The sequence below is a fragment of the Parasteatoda tepidariorum genome, chromosome 3 (genome assembly GCF_043381705.1).
Source record: "Parasteatoda tepidariorum isolate YZ-2023 chromosome 3, CAS_Ptep_4.0, whole genome shotgun sequence".
NCBI lineage: Eukaryota > Metazoa > Arthropoda > Arachnida > Araneae > Theridiidae > Parasteatoda > Parasteatoda tepidariorum.
This window is the reverse complement of record NC_092206.1, coordinates 31,088,867-31,116,059: the sequence shown is the minus strand read 5'-3', so window position 1 is coordinate 31,116,059 and position 27,193 is coordinate 31,088,867. Positions and strand designations below refer to the sequence as shown.

General features: G+C 27.3%; 2 protein-coding genes across 4 annotated transcripts; one reads left to right on the top strand and one right to left on the bottom strand.

Annotated features, from left to right (window-relative positions):
- LOC107456074 (snurportin-1) lies at positions 1–20,475 on the top strand. Of its 3 annotated transcripts, none has more exons than XM_016073840.3 (9): positions 1–276; positions 1,013–1,180; positions 3,257–3,398; positions 11,449–11,553; positions 13,666–13,750; positions 14,618–14,727; positions 16,178–16,255; positions 18,470–18,556; positions 19,642–20,475. In XM_016073840.3, the coding sequence occupies exons 1-9, from the start codon at positions 272–274 to the stop codon at positions 19,879–19,881; spliced, it is 1,020 nt and encodes a 339-aa protein (XP_015929326.1). In that variant the 5' UTR covers positions 1–271; the 3' UTR covers positions 19,882–20,475. The 3 variants fall into 3 exon arrangements, with proteins under 3 accessions (XP_015929326.1, XP_015929325.2, XP_015929327.1); XM_016073839.2 differs by having other exon boundaries at positions 5–60; XM_016073841.2 differs by having other exon boundaries at positions 15–303.
- A 1,584-nt stretch (positions 20,476–22,059) lies between these two features.
- Positions 22,060–27,106, bottom strand: LOC107456075 (NADH dehydrogenase [ubiquinone] iron-sulfur protein 4, mitochondrial). Its single transcript, XM_016073843.3, has 5 exons — positions 26,969–27,106; positions 25,242–25,386; positions 23,876–24,051; positions 22,818–22,891; positions 22,060–22,299 (listed from the first exon to the last, which is right to left on the bottom strand). The coding sequence occupies exons 1-5, from the start codon at positions 27,040–27,042 to the stop codon at positions 22,196–22,198; spliced, it is 573 nt and encodes a 190-aa protein (XP_015929329.2). The 5' UTR covers positions 27,043–27,106; the 3' UTR covers positions 22,060–22,195.
- Between the last annotated feature and the right edge of the window lie 87 nt (positions 27,107–27,193).

Here is a 27,193-nt window from a genome sequence, read left to right as displayed (position 1 = left end):
GTAAATAAAAACTTGAACAATGCAATGCTCGGATGGAATGAATTATATCAGGCTCTTTATGTAAAAACTGCTTATAAAAGAAACTATAAAAGTGCTTCAGTTTAAACGGTTCATACGTTTCATGAGATTTCTCCGGCTCCATTTAAAACCAAAACAAAATATTATATTCGAACTCATCATTTCTACTTTAAAATGTCTTACAGTCTAGGCTAGCAATATAAATTCGAAATATATTAATTGTTGTTTGAAAAACCAAATTTTTTTTTATCTTATGAAGTAATATCCTTGATGATCTTCATTCTAGTAATTCTTTATGATTTGTTTTTAATAATCACGTATCCAGATTGCTGCTTCGGCTTTTACCGAGTTTTTCATTGAATTGAGATATTTAAGAAATTTTTTTTAAGTTTCAATAAAATTGTTTTGCAGTATTTCCCGAAGAAACGATAAATAAAAAAAAAGTCAAAGTTAATTTGTGTGGCTTCTCTTTTTAAACTAAATTAACTTCTCTCCTTAATCTCATTATAGTAGAAGCTCCTTTGCTCAACATTATTATGAAAAACATTTTACTTATTTAATATAATTTCTTATTAAGTAATTCACTGTTATGTTAATTCTTTATTTACTGCCCTTTGTTCGTGTTATTTATGTTTTAAAGATTTAATAATAAAAAATATGCCTAAATATATTAAAATATCAGTAAATGAAACTAAGTAATGAAAGTGTCACATTATATGACACTACTTTGTAAATGTAACTTATATCAGTTATTAATTGATTTGTTCATATATTAGTTTTTATTTCATAAACTCTTGAAAATTTTTTGGTTGCACCTTTATAATTCAGGACAAAAATTTTTTTTTTAGAAAAAAATTCTCACGAAGTCTGTATGAAAATTATTATACTATAAGAATTAGTCTGAAATATTTTTATGATTCATTATTTAAATGTATTTATCGTAATTTTTTCAAAATAAAATTGCATGTAAATCATACAAATGTTTCTTTTTTAGTGTTAGAAGTAATATGGAGGATTTAATTGAAGCCTTTGCTGTGTCACAAGTGACTACCGATCCGAATTCTACTGCTGCTGAACATCCCCGATTTGCACTTTATAAGGCTAAGAACCGTTTGTCTAGTCAAGATGAGAGGAGAAGAAAATTCTTAGAGGCCCAAAAGCAGTAAGTTTAATATTGAATTGATCATTAAAATAATCTGCCCAAAATTATATTTTTGTCCTAAATTTGTTTAATAATTTTATTATAAGTAGGTATAAATGTCATCTGCTAGTAGGAAAAATGTTCTAGTTGTCAGTTTGACTGAGTGACAACTGGACATTCATCATATTTCATTGAATTTTGAGCTTCTGTGGTGATAAAGTTTAAAGAATGAGGAAAATTAGATGAGCCCAGTGAGTTCATTAGTCTTTGGAAACTACATAACTCCAAGAACTTCCATACTATTTGAAATATGAATGCTCTACCTCTTTATTGTTCTATTAGTATTCATATTCATAATTCTTTTAGTCATTGATGGAACTAACAAAGAATTTTGGAACCAGAAGATTTAAATTTGAACAATTAAGGCTTTTAATTAGAACTAATCAAACACCTGCATCAAATAAAGGAACTATGTAATTTGGTACTCAGAATTATTCTTTCTCTTTCAGCTACTAATAAAGAAGAAAATAATTTTTTATAAGAGTTTGTTTATAATTTTGCCTGTATAAATAAATCTGTTGTACTTTTTCTTTCCTGCGCTGGAGAATTACAAGTTTTAAGAGATGCATCATAACTTATTTTTTGCCTTGCATTTACAATATTTTACTTACTTGATATGCTATGGTGCATAAGCAGATCATTGGATCCCTTATGTCGGGCTCTATAATTTCCAGACAAATATTTTTGTAAGATTCTTTCTGTCATTTAATTTTTGACCTCCAAAGCATCAAAAATGAATCAAATGCTCTTGAATAGTTTCTAATCAACTACCTAATAAGTTTCTTTCCTAATCAATTCTAATCAACAACTCATGTTAGGAGGAAATTTTTTTTTTTGTGTACTTTTTTGAGGGGAAGAGGTTCTTGTTACTCTGTGATCCTCTCTGAGATAGAGAGGCAAATCAGGAGTATTTTAAAACAGGTTGAGTGCCATCCAATAAAAAAATATATTTTTTTAAAACTATTAGTAAACTCAAATATTTTTCTCCTATAACTAATGGCCTTAAAAATAAACAATTAGAACATTATTTAAATACTATTAAATATATTAACTCTGCCTTATGTTATTAACCAGTATTATTTATTAAAAATATTAGTTATGGCCTAATTGGTGTGTAATAAAAACCTATGTTTTGTATCGTCATGAAATTTTGAGTACTACAGCCTGTTACAGGTCGAGAGTAACGCTTCAAATTTTCTACACTTTACTCTATGGAGTACTATTATTTTCCATCTGTATAATATTGTTATGAAATGGTTTATTATAAAATGGTTTATTATAAAGTATTTAAATAATTTTGTTTATTATTGATTATATAATATGTGAGTAGTCCCTTAATAAAACTTGCTTACTATATAGTTTTAGGAAGAAAATACTTAAAATAATTTTTTTAATTGTATTTTGTTCTTACCCAATTGTGTAATATATTAATTTTTAAAAAGAAATCCTAATTAGTAAGACTTTCTTTAAGTTTGTCATATGTATTATTTACACAATTTTCCATAATTCATCAAAACAGCTGTTAGCATTTTTTAAAATTTTTTTGTTGTTGCCCGAGTTAATAATTTCTAGATAAGAGTAAAAACATTTAAAAGGTAATAAAGTAATTGAAACCAAATTAAACCTCTCAGTGAAGAAATGGAACTTTCATTAAACTTTTATAATATAATATAATAAACTTTTTTAAACATAGGCTTTTATTACACATCAATTAGGCCATAACTAATATTTTTTATAAATAATATTGATTTATTAATATTTAGCAGGTTTTGATAAGTGACTCACTTGCTATATAATTAACATAAGCGAAATTATATAGGTATTTTGTAATAAACCATTTCATTAAACTGTTTCTTAAAATGCAAAACATTAAATTATTTTTAATTTTTTTCTCGTTTAGGTGTTCATTATCAGTTGGGAGAGGGCTTTATTAAATAAAAAAGCAACCAATTTACTTCTTACTTTCACTTACTAAATAATAATTATTTACACTATTTGTTTTTTGTGGTTGACTATTTCTAATTCCTTGCTTCTCAGGAAACGTTATGACTATGCCAGCCATGCTAGAAAACTAGCTACTGATGAGTGGGGTGAAGAGGAGGAAACTGAAGACAAAGAGAATGACGGCATGGAATGTGAGGAAATCAGCATAAAGCCTCCAAGATATTATAAAGATCAGGTCTAATAATTTTTATACATTTTCTTGTTGACAACAGGTCAATCAGTCAAGTCAATGCTTAGAAAAGTCTTGGGAAAAATTGTTCAAACCACAATTTTTTTAAATATCGCTCAATAAACATGAAACATCTTGAATTCTCTATGAGGAAGAGTGATAACAGGGCTTAATCCAGGTTTTCAATCCTAGTACCTATTTTTGTGAAATTTTTTTTTATTTTTGTGAAAATTAAGTATTGCTAAAAAAAAACTACATATGTATACAAAAAGTACAATACTATAAAAAACATACACATATTGCGCAAGGAATTGCTTATAAGACAGCTTGCAGATTAATTCCATTTATTAATTCAATGTAATTTATACAGCCAGCCAGCATCGAAATTTTTAAACTTATTTACTAATAAAATTTATTGAACTTAATATAAGAAATTATTATTTTGATATTATGTTAACTTTACTTTTGAATTAATGGTTGAAAAAATAATAAAAATACAGAATACATAGATAAAATTATATCAATCACAGAGATATTTTGCGATTTTCAGTATTTTTAAAGATAGTAATTATGTTTTGAGCCTGTTCATCAGATAATAATTTGGATCCATTGAAAATTATGTTTAGATGACAATTTAAAGACTTCTGTGAAATGCTGCATCTCAGNGTGCTCATTATAGTTGCAGCATCAGTAGCTGCTAAATTTATAAGTCCTAAAAAATTCTCTTGAACTTTTCCATTAGGAACTTTAAATCTGGCTAATAAGCCTAGTTGCTCTCTTTGTGCTTTGTCCATGCTTTCATCTGCAAACAAAGCAAAAGCATCACACACTTTTAATTGTGATAACATACTTTCTTCAATGTATTCGGAAATACATTCCAAAAGGTTTTGTACAGAAACTCGTGATAAATATGTTGCATTTTTTGCACAAGTTTCTAAGTGTCTCCTAATGTCTGTATCTTGAAGATCATTGCCCAAAAATTGTATTAAACTCTCAAAATTTTCTAAAACAGCCCATTGCTTTTGTACCATAAAGTTTAAAACTTTAACAAATTTCTTCATTACAATGTTATTTTTTTCTTTATCATTTTCGGCTCCTTTTTGAATTTGCTCTGAAACATTGAATTTTTTAACTGAATTGATACTGCTTGTTGCATTAATATGCATTCTACTGTCTTCATGTTTCTTCATGCATCTAGTTGGATGCCCAAGAAAATTTACCCCTTCAGTTATCCAAGGTCCTTTATTATTTACAACAGAGCACACTCTGCATAAAAACCCTCCAGCTGAAGGACTATAGTAAATCCATTCTTTACATTTTTCATACTTTGTGACATTGGTTAATTTATTTTCCTTATCGATGTTTTCAGGCTTTTTGCTACTGATGAAATTGACTTCGCTTTCGACATTTTCCTCTATCGCAGGAACAGCATCGCTTTTTTCTGTAACAAAACAATCATGTAACTCTTCAATCATTGGTTCCGTAGCATTTTCAATGCACTGTGCCTCGTTGTCAACTGTTACGGTTTTTTCAGATGGCGACTGTTGTGACAGTTTCTCCTCAGTTTTTTCAGACTGAAAAAATGTTTTAATTGATTCGTTCCTACACTATCGATCGTGCGTAAACGCTTCATGTAATAATCGCTATTCCGTGAGCCACCCGCTCCACTTAAATTTCTTCCTCGCTTCATTATAAAAACTTTTCATAAATCTTGTTAAAAAATACGAATGGAACACGTTTGACGCTAAATCATAACAAAAACACTGGTCACCTGGGAAAATGAGTTTAGTTGTTTACGCGCTGGCTCAATTTAGCCGGTTGCCTAGTATAAAAACTTCACCACTCACTCCGATTGAATGGCGTATTTAGGAGAAGTGACGTCAGCATATCAAGCCTTTTCGAGCTAGTGCGGTTGCGCAGAACGCCGTCCGATGGCGTACCATACGGCGTTCACTGTGAATCCACTTTTCCGTGAACCGCTCGGAAAACTATTCAGCACTTTAATTCCTTCTAACTTTCTTTTTTATTTTCGTGAAGATGAGTTTTTTTTTGTGAAGGTACCGATATATTTTTTTTTAATTTTGTGAAGGTACCGATTTTTTTAAAAAAATTTTGTGAAGGTACCGAAAAACGGTACCAAAATCGCCCTGGATAAGACCATCTATTCTCTATCTAGGAGGTGCTGATCCAATTCTATGATAAAAAATATTGTGAAATATCAAATATTTACCATTATTGAGAATTGAAAATTTATTTTGCGCAGTCATTTAGAAAGAAGAGTTTCGTGTATAATCATATTCTTCTTCTCTTCTTTGTCAGTGCAGCAACCCCCTGTAGCCCTTGGCTGCCTCAACAGCTGACAAACGCCTGCGCCTCCTATCCATGGCAACTCCCTTCCAATTATCTTTAGGGTTTTCAAATCATTTTGATCTCGTTGAGCCATCTAGTAGGGGGGTCTGCCTCTGGGATGTGACCCCTCGGGGTTCTTAAAGGTGATTATTTTCATGGCGCTATTTTCAGGGCTTTTCCATAGATGGCCCAGCCATCTCAGCATATTACTGCAAATTATTTGTGAAATTTGGGACTGCTTGTAGAGTCGGTAAAGCTGGAAATTATATCTGGTTCCCCAGCATCTCCTTTCTTGAATTGCGCCAAAGATGGCTCTGAGGATATTTTTTTCAAAGGTGCCTAGAGTCCGCTGTATATCTGAATTTAGGGTCCAAGTTTCACTTCCATAAAGTAGCACAGGAAGTATGAGTGTCGTATAGCAGTATGTATAACCATAACCTTTTAAAAATTTCTTTTCAGTGAGTCAAGTCTCGGGAAAATTGTTCAAACCACTATTTCTTTTAATTTCATTGCTCAATAAACATGAAACATCTTGAATTCTCTATGAATGAAGGAAGAGTGACAAGACCATCTATTCTCAATCTCGGAGGTCCTAAACGTATTCTATGATAAAAAAGATTGTGAAATATTGATTTCTTACTATTGTTGAGAATTTGAAGTTTATTCTCTTGTTTAAATATCTTATTCACTCATTTTGTAAACTGATGTGAGAGGTGGTTCATTTTGGAGTTTAAACACATATAATTCACATTATTCTTGATTTTAATTTTGCTCAATTTTCTGGACATATGTTATGTAGCGAAAATGGCTGATCGTAACCAGTGTAACACTATATGCGAAAAATGGAATTTATAATTTTAAGGGAAGTGGGTGGAAGAATAACATCAAAATCACAAATAGCTAGATTATTCAAGATGTTGAAAAGTCCCTTGTTTACATTAGTTAAAAATCATGATGCAATTCTAAAGGCAGAAGAACAAAATGTGTTTCAATTTCATAACATTGCTCTCGTAAAGCAAAATTTCAAAATCTGGAAAAAGCACTTAGTGTCTGGCTGAAGCTTTTGTACAGTTTTAAAAGACTTCTTTTGAAGAAATTTAAATTATTTTTGACCTCTAATGTGCTATATTAAATAACTTTATTGACATAAAAGAAAATGTGTATTCGTCACCTTCGTAATTCAATTTAAAGAGTAGCATGTTTTTGTAAAAAAAAAGTATAGTATTTATGAAATATAAGTGAATATTTGCACTAATTTTATGTACTCACCATTTAACAATCTAATGTTAGGGTCATTCCATGTCAGTTCATCCAGCCATGGCACCCACCGTCTCAGATTTTGATGAAATTTCGTACACTTATAGAATTTTTGATGCTGATTTCAAAAATATCAATTATATTTAAATCAGTTAAGGGGTTTAAAAGTTATAAGCATTTATATTTTTGCCAAAATGGCACATTTGCCACCATTTTGATTCACACATCAAAGGCTATTATTGATTGTAACTCACCTTATATTTGTCATAGAGCAATAATTTTTTTTTATTTTGTTCAGAATAAATTAATCTGTCATTTAAACACATTTGTATGCAAATAATTATCTTACTTAATTAGTAAATGGGTCTGTTTTGCAGTTTTTTGATCAACGGAGTTGAGTAACTTCAGGAGCTGATTTCTGGCAACTCGCCCCCTTCAATTTCAAAAATATTTTAGGCAAAGATAGTTGAAAGTGCAAACTAGCATCTGATATAAAAATTTTGATGGGCGGTTCACTCACTTTTTAAAAAAAAATATTTTTCTTATGAATTATTATGCATTAAAAGTACTGGTATAGTTTGAAGATTTATAGTCCTTAATTGTAATTGTAACTTGAGTATAATAAAATGATGTAAAAAAATTTGAATGGTAGATTATGATGAAAAACAAAGTGATCATTTATTAAATTATATTTTTTCTTCTTTCTTTGAGCCCCCCCCCCTCAAAAAAGAAAAGAAGAAATTTGAGAATGAACAAGACAAACACAATTTCTGCATCACGAACACAATTTCTGGCCAGGAATCGCTGAAATTTGCAATTTAGCTCTATATGTTTTAGCTTGATCTACACTTATGACATGAAGGGAGACTTTCTTGGTCTTATTGGAAGGAAAATTAAATAAGTCGTAACGTTTTTTTATTTTTTATATATATATAAATATTTCATACTGATACAAGATATGCTCCTCATGTATGAGGCATATAGTTGAACTTTCCTTAAAATTTAAATTGCTCCTTAATAAAATAAGTTCTATGTTCTCAAAAGAAAGTTCCAAAATCTTCTGCGAGTTTAAACTGCATTTAAAATCTTTCAAAGTTAATCCAATACTGCATAATACTTGGGTTTCCATAATAAAACTCTTCTTTAAATACCAAATTGATACATACAAAATTTTTGAAAACTTATTTCTATTCTGTTCTAAATTAATGGAAATACCATTTTATTGATTTTAAAGAAAATAAATTTTACATGAGACTCAATTCTGATTGGAACAAACAGAAATGTTCAGGCAAATGATACATTCTGATTAGTCAAATTTCTTTTTTGGGAAGGTAGGAATGGAGTGTGTCAATAGTTTTTAGTATTTTTTTTTCTATTCAGATGTTTTTTTTTTTTAAAAAAAATTTGGATGTATCTAATTATAATAAAAGTCTTACAGAATAAAAAAAGCCTGCAAGTGTTAGTGATGAAATAAGAGCATACAAATTATCAGATAGTTGGTGATTTAAAATCATTTCAAGATAATTAAAATAAATAGAAAATAAATATTTTGAGCTTTATCAGCGTTTTAAAAGAAATTTTTTAGGAGTATCTCATTACCATGACAATCATTGTGACCAGGGTTGGGGTTTTGGACGTCCTAAACTGGTTTTGGACAGGACACGTGGGTTTTACTGTCTTAAACTGTCCTAAACTGGATAAAACTGTCTTAAAGTGTTCAAAACCTTGAACTTTGGAAAACGTTAAAAAATCTATAGGTGTAACCATTGTACACATTTTAATTACTTGTATCAATAAATATTTGATATTTTTTATACAATTTACTTTAACTTATTAAAGGAAAATAATATAATATAATAGGAAAAGGTTTATAATTTTTTAAGCTCCACAATTCATTGAACAACAAAAGTCAATATCTAACCCTTTGAATATAAATATGATTTTAATACTGATAAATAATGTTTTTGCATAAGGATAAATAATGCAATATTAAATAATAAGAATTTTTTTAGAAAATACTAAATTTGTTTAAAAATTAGCCTTTTATTTTTTACAATATTTTTTTAAAATTTTTTTATAATTTCTGCATTACAGGATGATAAAAAAAAACATCTATTTAAAAAAAAATTTATTTTAAATAGGAATATATTAGTTTAAATTGGAAATACAAAATAACTGTAAAATGTATTAACAGTTTTGAAGGGCATAATATCAGTTTCAGTTATTGACATTGGTGATGTATCACCACTATGCTAAAAGAATCGAACTTGAATGAAATAAAAGTATTCTTGAATAGTACTTCTTATAGATAAATAAACCTGTTTATGAGTAACCAAGCACTTAGTCCCTAATAGCTTAACCTATATGGCAAAGGTCAAACTTCAGTTATGTACTATTGAAGGAGAGGACCAATTGAACTTGATTACTGATTAATCTTCCTTTGTTCATTGTTTAAATTGAAGAGTCAAACAATATTAATAAAACATTATATTTTTAAAAACAAATATTCTCTAGTAGATTTAATTATCAATATGTTATTAATTCTATGTTTATTTTACCTTCTAAATATCGTTCAGATAAAATTTTGACATAATTTGAGTAAAAGGGTTTTGGACAAAGGGGTTTTGGACAGGACGGTTTAAACCGTGGATTAATCCATTCTGTCCTAAACCTTGCCAACCCTGATTGTGACAAATAAAAGGATAAAATTAACTATAAATATTCATAATTTGGTCTTGAATTACATTTTAGAATCAAACAAAATGTTTGAATTAAAATAAAGTTTACAATGATTTTCTCTCTGATGTTATTCAACATCATAAATTCTGTGTTTCTCCTTCCATAAAGATGAAAGTTAATTCAATTAAAAATAAAATTTAATGGCTGCTTTTTATTATTTGGTATTGCCTTCTACTCTTTTAGAGAAACTTTTATTTATCCTTTTTTAGATTCTGATCACTCTCATTTATCAAAGCTATATGATTCTGGATAAATTTATTTACAAAAAAGGTGAAATTTTGTTCATTCTCAAATTTTTTCCTTTTCTTTCTTGAAGGGGGGGGGGGCTCAAATAAAGAAGAAAAAAATAATTTAATAAATTATTACTTTATTTTACATATTTTTCTACCATTCTCATTTTATTATACTCTAGTTACAATTACAATTAAGGACAATGAATCATCAAACTACCAATACTTTTAACGCATAATAATTCATAAGAAAAATATATTTTTTTAAAAAGTGAGTGAACCGCCCATCAAAATTTTTATATCAGATGTTAGTTTGCACTTTCAACTATCTTTGCCTGAAATATTTTTGAAATTGAAGGGGGCGAGTTGCCAGAAATCAGCTCCTGAAGTTACTCATCTCCGTTGATCAAAAAACTGCAAAACAGACCCATTTACTAAATAAGTAAGATAATTATTTGCAAACAAATGTGTTTAAATGACAGATTATTTTATTCTGAACAAAATAAAAAAAAATTATTGCTCTATGACAAATATAAGGGGAGTTACAATCAATAATAGCCTTTGATGTATGAATAAAATTGGCGGCAAATGTGTCATTTTGGCAAAAATCTAAATGCTTATAACTTTTAAACCCCTTAACTGATTTAAATATAATTGATATTTTTGAAATCAGCATCAAAAATTCTATAAATGTACAAATTTTCATCAAAATCTGAGACGGTGGGTGCCATTTTTGTAAAATCCTGTATGATTTGATGTGGAATGACCCGTTATTATGTCCATTTTTTAATATTTTTCTTATAACCATCGTTGAACAGCCGACCCTATTTAGGGCTTATGGCTACTAATATTCAACTCCGTAGCCTTATAATTTTGAACCAATCCAGAAGACAAGGAAACTCCTGGGTCAGTACCTCCAGAGGTATTGATTTGTTATGGGAACATCAAGGACTTTGCGACTTGACAGATTTAACATACTTCAATTGCCATTTACTACACGGGGAGTCTTCGGCTGGCAGGGATTGAACCCACGAACTTTTGGACATGGGCCCAGTGCCCTACCAACCAAGCTATCCCAACCTCCATTTTAGTTACGACCAAAGTGGTTATCTTCTTTGACTATACAATGTTGGGTTGCACAGGGGTCATTATATCAAAAGTTGACTGTTACAGGCAAACTGTATATTCATATATTTTTTTAATAAAAATTACTGTTAAATGTATTAAAGAAGTTTACTTTTCTAGATTAGTTATTATTTTCTTTGTTAATGTGTATGGTTTTGCGCTCTTGATTCTCTCAATTACATCAAACATAAAAATTTTAATTTCATTTTATCATGCATTAAGTAATATAGATTGTAAATTAGATTCATGAATAATTAGTTTAAATTTGGTTGCTGGGTTCTGGTTTAAAATATTTTTCTTGCATAATATTAATATTTTCATTTAATTAGCTTTCTAAATAGCAATTTTTGTTTCAGTTAATGCTTTCGGAATGGTTAGTCGATGTACCAGACGATATGGCTGCCTTGTGGTATTTAGTACTTTGTCCAGTAGGAAAGCGCTCTCTAGTTGTTGCATCTAGGGTTAGTAGCATTTTTATTTGTGTTGTTTTTAAAATACTCTAAATTTCGGAATATTTATTATTAAATGTTAATTACCACCATGTTGAAATTTTTTTTTTAATAATATTTTTTAATTCTAATGTATTGGACTGTTCTGCTGTCTGAAGAACTCCTTAAGAGTTTGATTATTAGGTTCTTAATATAAACAAAAGTGAGATCATTTTTAATGTGAGACCATGGAAAGAATAACAAATTTAAATTTTCCAATGGATAGTTTATGCATTACCTGAGAACTTACTCTGCTATTGAGATTCCTTTAATTATTATATTTTTTTTCTTCATCATTCCACTGCATTAAAGAAAAACAGTTAATCTCACACCCCTATTCAAAGTGGCTTTTCCATGTAACCTCTAGAATGCAAGACTAATAGTATGAATGGGGATTCAATAAAGAAGCTTAAAAAAACGAAAAATTCTTTCAGGAACAGTTCTGGGTGGTAATATGCTACTATTTTGTTACTTATTTTGAGAGACAATGTTTCCGATGCCTGATTTTGTTTTTAAACATAAAAGTAAGGGAGAATACAAACTCATATTTTTTTACTATTCACAAGATATCTATTATATTGTTTGATCCTTGTAAATATTAAAGCAATATTGTTTAGAATAATTTAGATTCTTAAAAGAAGATACATGGTGGTTGCCTAGATTTCAAAGAAATGGCTAATTTAGCAAAAATTTTATTTCTGGTTTACTTTATTGTTGCTCTCATAGCATAGGTGGATAATTTTCATCTCGAATATGTTATTTTTTGCGAACAAATGTTTGTATGAGTAAAACTTTTGTAAGCTCAAACGAAAACAGCAAATCAAAGGCAATCAACAAGAAAGAACTTTCGAGCCAAATGCTGAGAGAGTAGTCTATAACCTGAAAGTTTTTTTTCCCAGTCGTCATCCATTGTCTTCATCATCTGGATTTTTTTTTTAAAATTTTTCATTTTTTTAAAAATTAGGTGCATAGGTAAAGGTATAGTTAAACAACATTAATGTACCCATTTTTGCTTAAGAAATGCATAATTTGTCTCTTACCAAAAACTCTTTTTCATATAAATGCTAAACGATCCTTTTGCTTATGGATAGTATAACAATTGGACCAGGCAGACAGGTTTCATCATTCTAAGTGCCATAAACGAGGGGTTAAGTAACATCATACAAAAAAAGAATTAAAAAACGTTTAAATAATTGATAAAGTTTCAAAACTTAGGCATTTGCTTTTGTGTACATATGAATATATATTGAAATTTTAAATCAAATTTTAAGGAGAAAAATGTAAGCAATATTCTTTTGTGCTTTATGTAAACCTCTATACTTTAGGCCTCTTTTAAAAAATAACATAGTTTGATCTTTTAAGAATTGATAAAATGTTAATACTTTTATTTCAATCTTTATTTCTCCAAATGGAAAAAAATGTGCAAAAATACCCCTACTATACACTTTTCTGCCATTAAATAACATTGGGCAAACTGATTTTTTGCACAGGTAAACCACCAGCTTAATGTTCGATAAAAGTCAGAACTTATTTTCAGTAAGTTAAGTGCTAATAAAGCTTAGTCAAATGTATCAAAAGTACTAAATTTTTCTAATTTTTTATTTCTAAATACTCAAAACTGTGACTTAGTTTCAGGACATACTGTATTTGGAGCAAAACTATTTGTCTTCACATTTCTACAGAGCAATTTAAATAAAAATTAAGATAAAAATTTTAAATACTGACAATAATTTTTATTTTTTTGGTTTTAATGTATAATTTCTTCGATTTAAGTTACTTTTTTCCAGTGTTATAAATCATTTAAAAAATTTAACTAGAAAGAACCCTTTTTTTTCTTCTCTCTTTTCTTTTTAAATTTTTGACAAAATGGTTTTACAAACGAATTGTTAGTACAAATATTCCAATTAGGAATTTGAACCCCATGCTTTAAAGTAAAACAAATTGCTTGTAATTGATAATTATAAAATAATTTCCAAATTTGAAAGGTGGCAAAACATTTTTTTGATTAAAAGTGTTTCTTTCTTATATGTGATTTTTTACTTTAAAATTATTGACATCAAATACTTTTCTCCTTTTATTTTTTAGGGTAAAACCAAAGTATATACTAGAAGTGGGTACAGAGTGAATACCTTTTACTCACTTTTACCTGGTGGCAATTGGCGTATTGAAGGTAATAATTTATTCTTTTAATAATTTTGTAAAGATGAAATATTTGAACTTATGTAACTATCACTTTTATTAATATTCAATTATTCTAAACCTATGTTAAGAATTAGATATTTTTTTTAACTCAGATGTAATCTCTAGCTTAAACCTTCAACACACTTCAAAGTTCATTTCTTCACAAAGTTTACTGCTACTGTAATGTAACAAAAAAAGGTGGCAAAAAATAAAAAATGTTATTTTCTTACTCTTTACTGTCAGATGAAACAATGGAAAGTTGATTTTAATCTAGAAGTGTTTCTAATTTTTTCCTAAAGCCTCTGTTCTTTTTTTTTTTCAATTTAAGATAATTTTTAAAGCTATTTAAAATAGTTTTTGTTTTACAAAGATAAGAGTGTAAATTAATTTGGAAGTGTTCATTATTAAAAAGTTTTCATTTATCTTTGACAATTTGCAGAGCTTTCAAAATATTCTTTTTTAAAATTTAAATTTTTTTTGTTGCTAAATTTATCAAAACTGAATTTAAAGATTATCAGAAGATATAAGTGAGTTAGTTTCCAAATTTTTGATTTAATGACACTTGTTGTGTATAACTGCTATCAAGACAATGATTTTTTGTGCCTATTTTTGATCATTCAACCAAATCTTTACTTACCTTGTAAATTACGAAATACAATGGATTATAACAGGTACAAAAAGCAAGACAATATTTTTCAAATCTTTAGACAATATGCAAAAGAATATACTCATATCATGTTATTATGGAATTTATTTTTCAGTTTGTATAATTATTCATTTTTCGTAATTTCATATTATTAAATTTTGTATTAATTCATTTTTTTTGTGTTCATTATCAATTAATTTTGTGTTCTAGGATCAGGTAGAGCTTATACCATCTTAGATTGCATATTCGATGAATCTAATAAAACATATTATATATTGGATGTAATGTGCTGGAAATCTCACCCTTGTTATGATTCAGATGTGAGGAAATAAGAATTCTTATATTTAAAATACTATTTTATTTTTGTATTACATTTTTATTATTAACATTACTTTATTGTTTTACTTAATATTCTTTTATTTTTTTAAGCTTTTATGTATTAAATGTTTGTCTGTTATTTTAATATTTTGAAAAAAAATGGTATTCACCATTTTTATATGTTAGTAATAATTTTGATTTCTGATAAATTCTTTTAGGCATGTTTCTTATGTTCTGGTATGTAATGAAGTAAAATAAAAAAAATCAAGGAAAAGATGAATTTACTATTACATTTTAAATAATTAGTTTGAAAGCATCCTGACTTTTTTTTAAGCAACAAGTTTCATGACTTATATCTTTAATTCACTATTTTATTTGAAAGAGTTATTTTATAAATTTGAATACAGAATGTCCTGTATTTTAAACACTAATCAAACCACTTTTCCCATAAATATTATACAATTTTATCTCCAAAATATAATTTGGTATATAATCATCAGTCTTGATCTTTGGTTATTTGTGCAAAATTGCTGTTGCACATTATTCACAGATTAATATTAATTATTGTATGAATTATCAGAATAATAATTAAATAATGGTAGAATTTTGAAAAAATTTATTAATAAATCATTGGACTTTAAATGTTTTGTTGATATTCTAAATTATAATTAACTGATTAATTTCCTTTTTTAACAATAATTTTGCTGAAAACTTATTAATATATTAAATTATTTAATATAATTAAACTTATTTAATTTTAATAAATTCATATTTTTTTGATCAACTGTCAAATTAATTTGTTAAAGAAATTTGCCTTGAGTCACACTTTAAAAAAAAAATCTCTCTTACAGTAAGTAGCAGAACTTATCGTAATTTAAAAAAGATATGAGATACTTTTAAAGCCAATGCCTATGCAATTATTGTATGAATTCAATACTTACTCTTTATATACTTATTCTTAAGTATATTAAAGCATTCTTAAGTATATATCATTGTAAATAAAATTTTTCTACCATTTGCTTTCGTTTAATTTTCTGTAAAAAGAATCACGATTAAAAACAGAAAAAAAACCCATATATTTCAATTTTAATAAAGGAAAATATTTAATAATGTAATGTTAATTTAAAGAACTGTTTGAAACTTTATTCAGGATATGAATGTTACAGTTATTGGTTTTATAATGTGAGACACATTTTCTCAATTATTTAATTTTTAGCCTAACACTTAAGCATCCTCTGCTGGGAAGGTATTACATTTGTGCTGTTTGTTAACTAAAAGTCATTTTTGTGCAAATGATTAAGTATTACTAGCTTTTATGTTCTTTAATCTTTGCTTCCTTCATGAAAGTTCATTTTTTGCAAAATCTTTTTATTTTAAATTTCAGAAATGTTAATTAACTCATATTTTTTACTAGCTTGAATAAATATTCATTGAATATATTTCTCTCTTTAGACAGAGTTTCGATTTTATTGGAGGAATACAAAAATTGAGGAGACCCCAGAAGTGAAAACTATTTCTGATGATAATCAGGTAATATAACCTTATTAGCCGTATTTTAACACAGTACAGAACCATTTATCCGGTATCCAGATAACCGGGAAACCAGAAAACCAGGGAAAATTTTGCTCTATTTTCCCCCCATTTTCAGCTAGAACAATTATGAAAAAAAAGCGGAAATTGGACTCATCCTTGAAGTTGAGTAGAGGAAAATGTTAGGAAGGGGAGAATTTTTCCCCGGTTACCCAGAGACACGTCATTTCTTCCGTGACCTTGAAGATCTTTAGATCGAGAGGAGGCACAAAAGGGAGGAATGTTTTGTTTTCTCCTTTCGGCCGTCAATCAAACTCAAAGAAGTGGCATGCTGAAGTGGGGGTGGGGAAAATGCATTGCACATGCATATCAGTGAACAGAAGATGAAAGAGAAAAATATATTTATTTATTTGACATTGATTACTAAAAATAAAATCTTTTTCTTATGAATAAATTCTGATTCTTTGGTAGTGCAATATCATTTGCAAGTTTTTCTTGATTTGGAATCACATCTGCTGTAATTGTGCTTTTATAAAAAAATAAATAAAAGAATTGTTTATTAATTTAAACATACCATTATTTTAGGAAGCAGGTTGCAGTTTTGTTTTTCTGATTCCGCTGTGTTTGATTTTTTTTCTTTTCACGATAAATTTCGCTCTCAATAGATTAATTCTTTTTAATCATAAATTGTATCATTAGTTTTTTTTTTAATTCCCTTGATCTTGCCGTGTTCCGGGTTTTAATATTTATGCTAGTGCCTTTTTTTATCTAACGTTTCGGTTCAATAATTTTCAAGTGTTGTTTTTATTTAGATTAATGAGTTTTTCTTTTATTTTATTGTCCCCCCCCATATAATTAGGTATGAAATAAATATATTGCGTTATTTAATCATTGGTTTTGTTTATATTAGTTAATTCAGGAATTGTTATTATTTTTAAAAAATAAATATGAGAATTTTGTATTTTTTACACTTGTTTTTCTTGTCTAAACTTGCAAATTTTTTTTATACTTTTAAATGTTATTTTTCTATCATTTTTTTTCTTTTTAAATTTAAATGTGCTTTTTCTTTTTTCTCTTACTTTAAAATGTGTTACACTTTTTCCTTGTAATTCGGGTTCGATAAAACATCGATTAACGACACTTTTTGGTCCATCCAGAAAACCGGGAAATTCAGACATCCGGGATAGCGATGGTCCCGAGCATCACGGATAATTGGTTCTCTACTGTATTACCTAACATCATTTGGTTAAAATATACTGTCTTATTTCCTATTATTGAGTAATAAATTAGTAATTTAAAATATTTTTTTATTATTAGCTTTTTTTTGTACCAATTTATTAAATTGGCTGTATGATTAAGAATATTTCTTCTAGGAACAATCTGATAAGTGTTTAAAAATTGCTCAATGTAATATCTTATTCCTACTCTGTAACAATTTTAGTCTAAAAATTAATAGCACGACATAATATTTTTCTGGGAATATCACGGAATTCTGCGTTTCCCAAGACCATTGATTCTCGGACCTTTGCCAATCAAAAGCTTATAATCTGGCAAAATTTTCACGGAATTCCTCAATCTAAAATTTGAAACTTTTGCCAATTCCTGCTAACGAAATGCTTACATACACACGATTCTTCTGCCAATGGGCAGAAATCCACCATTCAATTCTTTTACTTTGGCGGATTTTTGTCATTTTGAATATTTGAAACTGCGCAGCAATCCGCTAATATAGCAATTAATATTCCTGTGGTTCGAATATCAAACATAAATTTTCGTATTTACCTAATTTAAAAGTTTCACTTTGCAATTCATATTCACACAATTTTAAAATAATATATTCACACGATACTAGTGAGAAATAAGATTAGTTACTATAAAGGTGTGATATTCAACATTGGTAGCTAATTCAATTATAAATCTTATTTATAAAAAAATTTACGTGAAATAGGAAACATATGGGGTATATAAATCGATATCTTGATATTGATTTTTTGCACATAAAAGTTTCAGGGATTTTCATTTAGTGTAAAAATCACCCCAGATAGAATGATATATGCCTGGAATTCTCTATTTCTGTTATCTAGTCTGTGTGTTATAATTGTTCTATTGTGTTAATATTCCTTTAACAAAAAGTAAATAATAATATTTTATTATTAAAGGATTTTTGCTAATTTTGGTCATAATTTTATGATTTTTTTCAATTTTTTTTTTTAGTATAAATTTATTCCTTTACCTCATTATGACTGTGATACTGAAACTTTGAAGAAAACTCTTCAGGATCCTTTACCTTTTCCATCAAAAGTAAGTTATTTTAGGTGTTTGATATTTTGTGTTTATTTCAAAAGAGGCAAAAAAAAAATTTTTTTTTGCCCATTTTTCTTGATTTTTTAAAAGATTTTTATTTTAAAGAATTGCATTTTAAATAATTTCACAAATTTTTTTCAACATACATTTTAAACTTTCCAAGGGAAAAATATGCAATTTTTTATGGCATATTTGCTTAGTAACCAATTATAACAAATAGTTTAGATGGCTGATATCTGGATATTTTCCATGAAACTTTTTTTTTCTTTGCATACTGATTTTCAGTTTTAACTTTTATTATATTTACATATATGTTAAGGAAATAATTTAATGAAACCAATTATATATTTAAAAGTCTTATGTTATAAAGTAATTGAAATTTTAATTATAGTTTCAAAATTATAGAAAGGTTTATTAAAGTTTATTTTAACAGGATTGGATTTTTGAAAAATTTATAAGAAACATAAGGGGTAAATATTTCATTAATGTTAACACCTGAAAAATGATTTCAGATCGAAATTTGTTGCCAATATTAGTAGTCTACAACAATGAATAAAATATAAAAGTGGATAATGGATATTTTAAAATCTGTTACTATTTTTTTTTTTATAAAAAGCTTACATAATTAAAGGTATAAAAATTAGCTTTAAAAACTTTTTGTAACTTTCAATTTTAATTTGATCGTCAGAGATAAATTTTAATGCATTTCGAATTTATTCTTGACACTCAAATCTTGCCATTTAGGCATATAGCTAGCTAAAAAAAATTCACTTGAAATGGTTTTTAATGACACAGCAATTCACTCTCAAAACTTTATTTATAGTTGAATTATTGATTTTATAAACCAGTGATTTTAATACTGACAATCACTGTATTAACTTTGTGATGTTATCTAATTTTACTGTTTCTTATTGCAGTATCCTTGCCTTTTTTTTATTTTATTTACATAAACTTTTTTTTACCAAAAAATTAAGTCTAGTTTTTTTGTTTTTTTTACACATTCACATTTGAACATTCAATTAATAGTTATGGATGATTTAAATCATACTAATTATTATTTTTATTTTTTTCCACATGTACAGCTGGATGGTTTGCTGTTTTATCACAGAAAAACTCATTATATCAGCGCCACTACTCCTTTAGTAGGTTGGCTTAAAGCTTACATGGTACCTGAAATGCTTAATATTGAAGTACCATCCTCTCTTTGTGAAGATAAACCTTCTGGATATGTCTCTATGCAGCAACATATCCCAAAGGCATTTGAAGTAGCTGCTGAAAGAAAAAAAGATGAAGAGAAGCAAATGATGTTTGAAGAAACTTGAGAAGTTGTAAAAGATTTGAGTCATTATTCCAAAGGAATAATGAAAATTAGTTTAAAGAAATATCTTTTCAAGATGTCTTTGCTTCATAAAAATTCTCACCTTAATTAACTCAAAGCTAAAATAATTGCCTTTATTGAAGTATATATAAGTTTTCCTTTATAAATATTTTAAAAAGAGAACTTTTTTCCATAGTTATTAACAAATTGCAAGTTTTTATTTACATACTGTTTTAAATTAAGCACAATAGCAGTTTTCAGCTTTTTTTCTACATTTAGTTTGATTTGTATGAAGTGCTTAAAAAAGTGTTTCATTTTGTAAGTTTTGTGCAGTCTCTCCCTATTTATGGTTTAATACAAATTTTCAATGAAAACCACTGCAAACATCTATTCATATGTATATTTTCTTGAAATTATTAGTTATGAAAAAAACTGTTTTGCTTATGTTTTTTGTAATTTAATTTATTACTACTCAATTCATACTTAGTTTCATCTATAAAACTTGTGATATTATTACTTGTTTTTATTTTGTGTTGATGTTACAAATTGTGAAATGTATAATATGTTTTAATAAAAATAAATTCATTTTTGAATTCTATATGTATTAAAGTTTAGTGTACTTATTTAGATTTCACTGTTTTTAATTTAAAAAGTAGGAATTGTAGAAATTAGAAAAATTAAATTAAACATTTATTAAAATACTTTTATCAAAAATAAATAATGCAATTTAAAAAAAAAAAAACCTGGTTTAAAGGGTTATCAAAAATAAATAATGCAATTTAAAAAAAAAAAACCTGGTTTAAAGGGTTAAGTTTAAATGCATTGATTTATGCAGATGAGATTACAAAATCAAACTAAAAAAGTACCTTCTTTGAATAAACATACATTTATTTTGGCGGATTTCATTTTCGACTTTGAAAGAAATCATAATCTGATAAATATGATTATAAATAGTTTAACCAGGAAAGTGATTGAAAATTTAGTTTCTTGATGTTAATTTCAATTTTTATACCTAATTTAATACATTCTTTGTTATGTCTCTAGAAACAATTTGAGGAATTAAATAACGTGTATAAATATTTTAACTAATAACGGTCAAAACATATTTGGATTCTAGGATTTTAACTATCTAATTTTAAATTATAAAACCCAAAATTTGAATGAAATCGGTGAAATAGTTTTCGAGAAACTGAACTTTTACAATATCAATTTTTTTGGAAACATTTTCCCCCCAGAATTTATTTGGCTTATTTTACCTATGTTGTATTCTAAAATTACATTTAAATACAGGAAATTTTTTTCTTCTCATCTAACAATTCAAAAGTGTTTTGCCCAGTAATGAACTATATCAAAGTAACCTAGTAATGAACTATATAAAGCTATATTTTGCATAAAATTATGTTTGGACAAACAAGTTCAAAATCGGTTTACTTCATAAATAGTTCTAGAGATAAAGTGAAATAGGCAAAAAGGAAAATTAACATTAAGAGGTCCAAACTTCTGACTGCTTAAGGGACAGGGTCAAAAATTTAAATTCGTCTAAAAAAGGTATGCTTATTCAGATAGATTACATTATTGTGTCTGTTTTCATAGCTTAAAATATTGTTTGCATAAATTATTTAGCTTAGCATTTGTCTTCTAACCATTTAAGATTCCTTATTTGGAATTCTGATCATCAGATCAAAGGTTTTTGGTGCTCAATTTTTTTTAATTTTGTACACATTCTATTATTTTCAAAGCTTTTATTCGTTAAAAGTTAAGATGCATAAAAAGTAAATAAAATATGCATTATAATTGGCTGTCTTTTAAGTGTTATTTGAGAAAATTTTGTAGCAAAATTATCTACTGACTTATTTTAAATAAATATTCTCATTTGTAAAGAAATTAAAAAATCTCTCTTAGTATCACATATCTTTATAGTCAAATGAAAAGTCTGCACAAATTTTACCAAAGAACAAAACTAAGTTTATTTCAACATAAGTGAAGAGGGAAAGTTATTATATTTCAAAAGGTCTTTGAAAACAAATTATTTTTGGAATGAAATTCAACAAAATTTCATTTAATTTTCTATCAGTATTTTAATGAACTACAAATTGATGTCCATTAAAGGTTCATTTCATTATTTAAAGTACTAAGGAACAATATTTTAGACTTTATTTTGAATGATATAAAATGTGTAGAATAAGCCATCAAAATTATTCAATTTATTGAGTCAGTATAATTGTATATATTAACTTCAAATTATTAGAACTGATAAACTATGAAACATATATTTTCTCATTATCTAACTACAATTAAGAATAGTTCATATAAAATATCTATTTAGTAGATACTCTGGTTCTTTTATTCCAAGAAAAATTTGCTCCATAGCTTTTAGGCTTAAAAGCAGGAGTTTTAGGTTCTTCAACATAGTATGGCCAACCTGAAAATGATAAATGAAAGATTTTATGAAAACTTCATAACTAATAAATTAATACATTTACATAATGAAAAAAATAAAATAAAACAAACTTGTGATTTCAAGATTAGATTTACATATAAACATCACTATATCACTGACTTTTTATTTAAACATTGTTTCTAAGAATACATTCAAGCCTCAACTTTTGAGGCTTGAATGTATTCTTCAACTTTTGTATTCTTCAACTTTTTTATGAGGAACTTTTGAATATTTTTGGATGAATGTTGTTAAGCAAAAAATATATAGTACATAACGTGTACATTTTCCAACTCGATTACTCTTTGTCTATGTAATGTATTAATAAACATGTTTTCCGATCCTCTGATCTCTTAATACAATTACAATAATCAATTACAAAGTTAACTATTGGCTTTTAAAAATTAATTGTAAAAATATTATATAACTTTGAAATGCAGAGAATAATGCCCCTTAACTATATATATATATATAAATAAATAAATTATCTGAAAAGAAGTTACCATTTTTTTCACAAAAATCTATAGCTTCTTCTTTGCTAGAAAACTGCACATTCATATTTGACAAAGGATCACCCCTAAAAAGTAGACAAAATTTAAAAAAATGTTAACTTTAAAAAATAAAAGAGACAAATGTATTTTATTTTAATGCTGTTTTAAAAAAATAGTTGAAATATAACCCATATTAAAAATTATAACTAATAATATTAACTATATCTTATAATTATGCATTGGCATAGGCTTTGTAAATGTAAGGCAACAGTTCATTTGTCCAGGACTCTGCCTTTCCGAAACTTTAGGGGCCTTGTGCAAAGAATATTCAAAGAATTTAATTTTATATTGACAACTTTTTTTTACATTTTAATCATATACTAAAATAATAACCCAGACATAGTTACTGATAGCAATAGTTTTTCACTTATAGGACCCCTTACATAATAAAATTATTCACTAAGTTTGAAAAATAGGATGAATTTAAAAATTTTTTCATGAGTTTTTCAGCAAGGTCTATAAATGTACTTTGAAGGTTCCCACACCTGATGCAATTTAATACAACCTAATAATTTGATTATGTTTACAATTATGATTATGTTCATCATCATTATTCTAACTAACATATCAATTATTTAAATTGAATATTTAATAATAATAATTAAAAAAAAAACATTATTCCACATTGCATACACTATCCAAATGCTCATCTTTAAGTAGAGTTAATATTTTTAGATTTCACTTTATTTTTGAGATGTAAAACTATTTTTTGCAAGCATCTGTAGTTGTTAGGTAGTGTTAGAGCAATAATAGTTAATTTTCTGAATTCATGATACGTAAGGAAGGTATCATTATCATCCCCTCAACAATCACGGATATACTTAGGGCATGTCATCGTTTTTTTGATGTCATCATGCAAGAAAAAAATTATGAGAAGTATTTTCACTCCCAGTAAGGAGTGAAATTCAAATCTGACTCAGGTTATAAGCAAAAACAATATTTTAAAAATAATTAAATAACGAAATATTTATAGAGATGCTTAATTTGTATTTTTAAATGCATATACTTACGTTGATGACCAACCCATAAGAGAGTTTTCCCAGCGCTGTCTAGTTTCAAACTCCATTTTCCATTTCTTAATATTGAAAGTACCCGATTGCATGGGATTTTTAGCAGGCTTAAAGATTCTCACCAATCTACTTTTAACATGTTCTTCTGGTACTCCCGTCACTGATGAAATATCAGGCTTGAAAGGTATAAAAAATTATTAACATTGCAAATAGTTTCTTATCCATTTTTTTTTGTTGTTGAAAATAACTACAAAACAATTGATGTATAAATGTTTACTCTAATAAGTGGTATATAATATAAAAGAGCAACAAAAAAATATCTATCAGAAATAGTGCTAGAAAGTAAAAAGATGAATAAAAACAAATTACTTCTTAAGGGACTGAGCAATAATAATATAAATAACGGAAAATCGATTCAGACGCAAAAGAAACATGGATATCATTTTGTAAAACCCTCATGAAGTAAACACTTCATATTTATGACCAGCATACAAGATGAGATACATTTAGACGTTTATCTATTTCAATACTTAAAATAAAATAGAATGTAAATATTAAAATAAATTGAGAAAAGGTTTCGTTAGAATGTTTAGGTTTAAGGATCAGTAGTGATTTTTTTAAAATACACATAATTGTTATAGAACTGTAATTGTAAAACAGAATAAAGGATGATGAAGGAGCCGTTGTTGTTATATATGCACTCTTTTTTATTTAATTTTTGTGTTTTTAGAACTTTTAATGGCTGTTTTACATAAATGAGGAGGAATTTCATTGATACAGCACTTGCTACCTTCTGTGGGTTAGTTGGCTCTAAGCTTTGTCTTTAATAAAAAAGCCTGTCAGCATGAAATTGCATAATTTGGGCAGTCAAATGCGGCCAAATGCATGATTCCAATGATTCCAATGGGGCAAATATATTAGCTTTTGATGTTTTTTAATTTCTCATTTGCTTTTCATAAACTTAATAAGGATTAGATTGAATTTAGAATTATTATGACATTTTTCTCACATTAATATTTCTTCTTGACCTCTAATAAAGATTAGAAAATATACATTAAAGGTTACCATCACTGTACAGTCCTTGTATGCTGAATAAAAGAATCTGAATCAGGCTCAAATACTTTTTTTCAACACATATGAAAACTTTACAAATAATGTAAAACAATAAAAAACTTATAAAATTAAAATTGAATAGTCTCGTGAAGGATTTAATGGGAAAAAAAGTACACATACTGAGCCAATTATAAATAATATTTCTGTGTTATTAATGCAGTTGTTAGTAATGCTAACATCACTTTGCTTATCAAGTTGTACAATATAATCCATGAAACATTATAATATATTAATTATTTTAATTTTTACTTACAAGAGCTAGTGTAGTGATGTGCTTTTTCATTTTTTCTAAATGCTGCTGTTCCTCAGGATCCAGTATAGCAGTTTCAACATCCTTATAACCTGGTTCAACTACCTTATCTTTTGCTTTCAGTTGTACTGCAGTAGATATATTTTTTCTAAAATAAAATTTGATATAGTCATGCATGTAGGTTATACTGAGATCTAATGCTTACTATTTTGTAATTGAGTTTTTCTGATAAACAATGTTATTTAGGCTTACAGGACTTATATAAAAGAATTGAGTATAGTCCCATAACAAGTAATGTGGGACTTAAAAAATTTAAAAAGAAATATACTTACCACAGTAATATTTTAACTATATTACAGTGGTAAGTATATTTGTTTTATATTTTTTAACACTAATATATATATATATTTTTTTTTTCTATTCTTAAAAATTTATTTTGAGACTAAAAGTTTCTGTAAATGCTGTTGGGGATATTTCTATATCAATAATGATTATGAGTTACTTCCTTGCTGAAATGTTTTTTTTTTTAAATATTTTTTTTCAAAGTTTCTTAATCAATGATTTTTCTTCTTAAGTTTTTGACCTGATCGTCATTAAAATTTGGCACCTCTTATGTCCGCCGTACCAATTAGAAAATCTGTCCATGCTGTTTTTCACGTAGCTTCTTGCAGCATCTACTAATCTTTTGCACCAATATAACTAAATCCATACAAAAATTTTATTTTGAAAAGCAATCTTCTCACCATAATATATTGCTCAATTACAATAATATTAATGAGGATATTACTTTATCAGAACTCGTTCACATCAACAACCATTGTCAAGGCACTAAAGTGTTTTAATACCTGCAATTTTTTTTAAACAAATGATTTGCCTCAGAAGGGTTAGGAGTTAGCCCAATTCCAAGTTTTTTTTCTTTCTAGTTTCTCACGTGCCATTGCCCTGATGTCGCCAAAATTTGTTGACTTTTATGGTGCACGCAACAATACAGAATATTATGGACTTGAAGCAATTATAGTATTTTTTTTTTCACCAGTCACAAGTGTTTGATGTGAACTATCTGTTTATACGCCATTGTAACAATAGGTTTTTAAAACAAGGCTAGTAAGAGCCAAACATATTTAATATGATTACAGTAGGCTTTATAGTTTGAGTTTCCCATAAATCTGAGCAAGTGAAGAAAAAAAAAAACAACAACCTTGCTCCTAAATAATGACCAAAGCACACTTAATACGTAGAACAATTACTACGATTGGTTTTACTACGATTACTACGCCTGAATGTTGAGAGACAAATTTGCGAAATACAGAAACATGTGAACAATGTGTTTAAACAAAAAATAGACAATTATTTTGTATAATTAACTTGATGCAGTAATATAGTGTACATTGTAACTTGGTGTAATGCAGCAAATGAACCCAGATCATCTATTGCAGGTAAATTTTTTTAAATATAATATAATTTTCAGTTAATTACTGAAATTTAAAAATTGCTTTGTTTCCATTTATTTAAATATTTATTAAACTTAAGTTTCTCATAATTCGAGTTTTCGAAAGTTCGAGGTAGACTTGGTTCCGTTCACCTCGAATTATCGAAACTCTACTGTATTACAAAGGAAGTTAAATGCAGCATAGTCAGAACCATATACTCAGATGACTAGTTAATGTTTATACCGAGATAGCCTTTATTATTGAAATATATATTTCAACAAATCGTAAAAATATACTCACGAGGAAGAAATTAAAGACGTATTTCGTATCAACGATAAAAGCTTAGCAGTGTTTGCAGAAGTAAGAGAAGCCATCGTAACTTATTTCGTGTTGGTAAACAGTAATCTTTTGCCTTTCAAATGATTGAAATGATTTAATTGATTTATTGATAGAAATTTCAACAAAGTCTTCCGCAGTTTAAAACATTTCAATTCGTAAAATTAAGGAACGAAAGTTACATCAGTT